Below are 1,074 nucleotides of genomic sequence, written 5' to 3' on the forward strand. Positions count from 1 at the left end.
TTCTGTTGTTTTATTTTTTATATTTTTTGGGTGTGGGAAGGGTGGAGGTTTGTCAAATATGCTTTCTTTCCTTTATTACGATATGTTTTTGCATACTTTGCCACACTGCACTACAAAAAGAAGGACAGACAGAAACAAACATGGCTGCCAAAGGATGAGAGTCTGTGGAGCTTTCTCGAATGTGACTGAAAGCTGTAGTTTGTCTGTGTTTCCGAGGAAACCTGTGGGCGATGGTTTCGTTTCTGCGCTACTGGAACACTCTGGCTCCGCTGACGTCACTGGAGCAAGCACACACACACACACAGCAAGAGAGAGCGAGAGGGAGAAGCAGCACACGAGCGCTCCTCAACTCCTAATTACTGAGCAAGGCAAGTTTATTCATCTTTATCACACCAACTGTGGCCGTTCAGTGCTATGCGTTACATTGTCACGCCTCTCAAATTCTGTGCTCTAACTGATTTAAACATAATACAAGTCGGGTCATTATTTTTGTTAAAAGGAACGATGGTTTGTATTAGTCCATTAAAAGATTGCTATGCTGTTTTGTTGCAGAGAAATCAATTGGTTCGCCATGGACGGGTGCGCGCAGATGTGTAAATGTTTCCTGATCCTGTTTAACATCCTCTTCGCTGTGAGTATTAATATTTACTCCTCTATATACAATACTCATAGATGTAATGCAGATGAGCAAACACTCTCAGTGTTCAGCGTGCTGGTGTTTCTGACAGCTGTGCTGATTATCACAGCAGTTATTCCAGTGTTCAGTGTTCAGTGTGCTGTAGGGATGTGCATCTCATGACTGCATAGCCAACAACACGATACATTACAGATACATATGAAGCAGCGATGCGATGCGATGCAGTGCGATCCGATTTCCATTCGATTCGATTCAACACAATGCGATGCAATGGAGAAAATATGATCACTTTTAATGCCTCGAGGCCTGTTTCATAAGACAGGTTAACCAAATAAGCCAGGCTTATTTCAGTTAGTCTGACTCATTGTCAAATTATTTGGTCCCATAAAGCAAATTTAACATGGGCCTAGATCAAGCTTAGTCACTGTGGCAACTTA

The 1,074-nt window shown here is 42.3% G+C and overlaps 1 protein-coding gene across 1 annotated transcript in view; it reads left to right on the forward strand.

Annotated features, from left to right (window-relative positions):
- The first annotated feature begins 269 nt into the window (after window positions 1–269).
- The window catches only part of LOC107732523 (CD9 antigen-like), an 8,165-nt gene continuing 7,360 nt past the window's right edge, over window positions 270–1,074 (forward strand). Inside the window, exons 1-2 of the mRNA XM_016543885.1 lie at window positions 270–368; window positions 553–631. Coding sequence (XP_016399371.1) covers window positions 572–631 — 60 coding nt within the window. The 5' untranslated portion in view covers window positions 270–368; window positions 553–571. The remainder of the gene's footprint in view (window positions 369–552; window positions 632–1,074) is intronic.

The sequence above is a fragment of the Sinocyclocheilus rhinocerous genome, unplaced genomic scaffold (genome assembly GCF_001515625.1).
Source record: "Sinocyclocheilus rhinocerous isolate Xijiao unplaced genomic scaffold, SAMN03320098_v1.1 scaffold3506, whole genome shotgun sequence".
Classification (NCBI taxonomy): Eukaryota; Metazoa; Chordata; class Actinopteri; order Cypriniformes; family Cyprinidae; genus Sinocyclocheilus; species Sinocyclocheilus rhinocerous.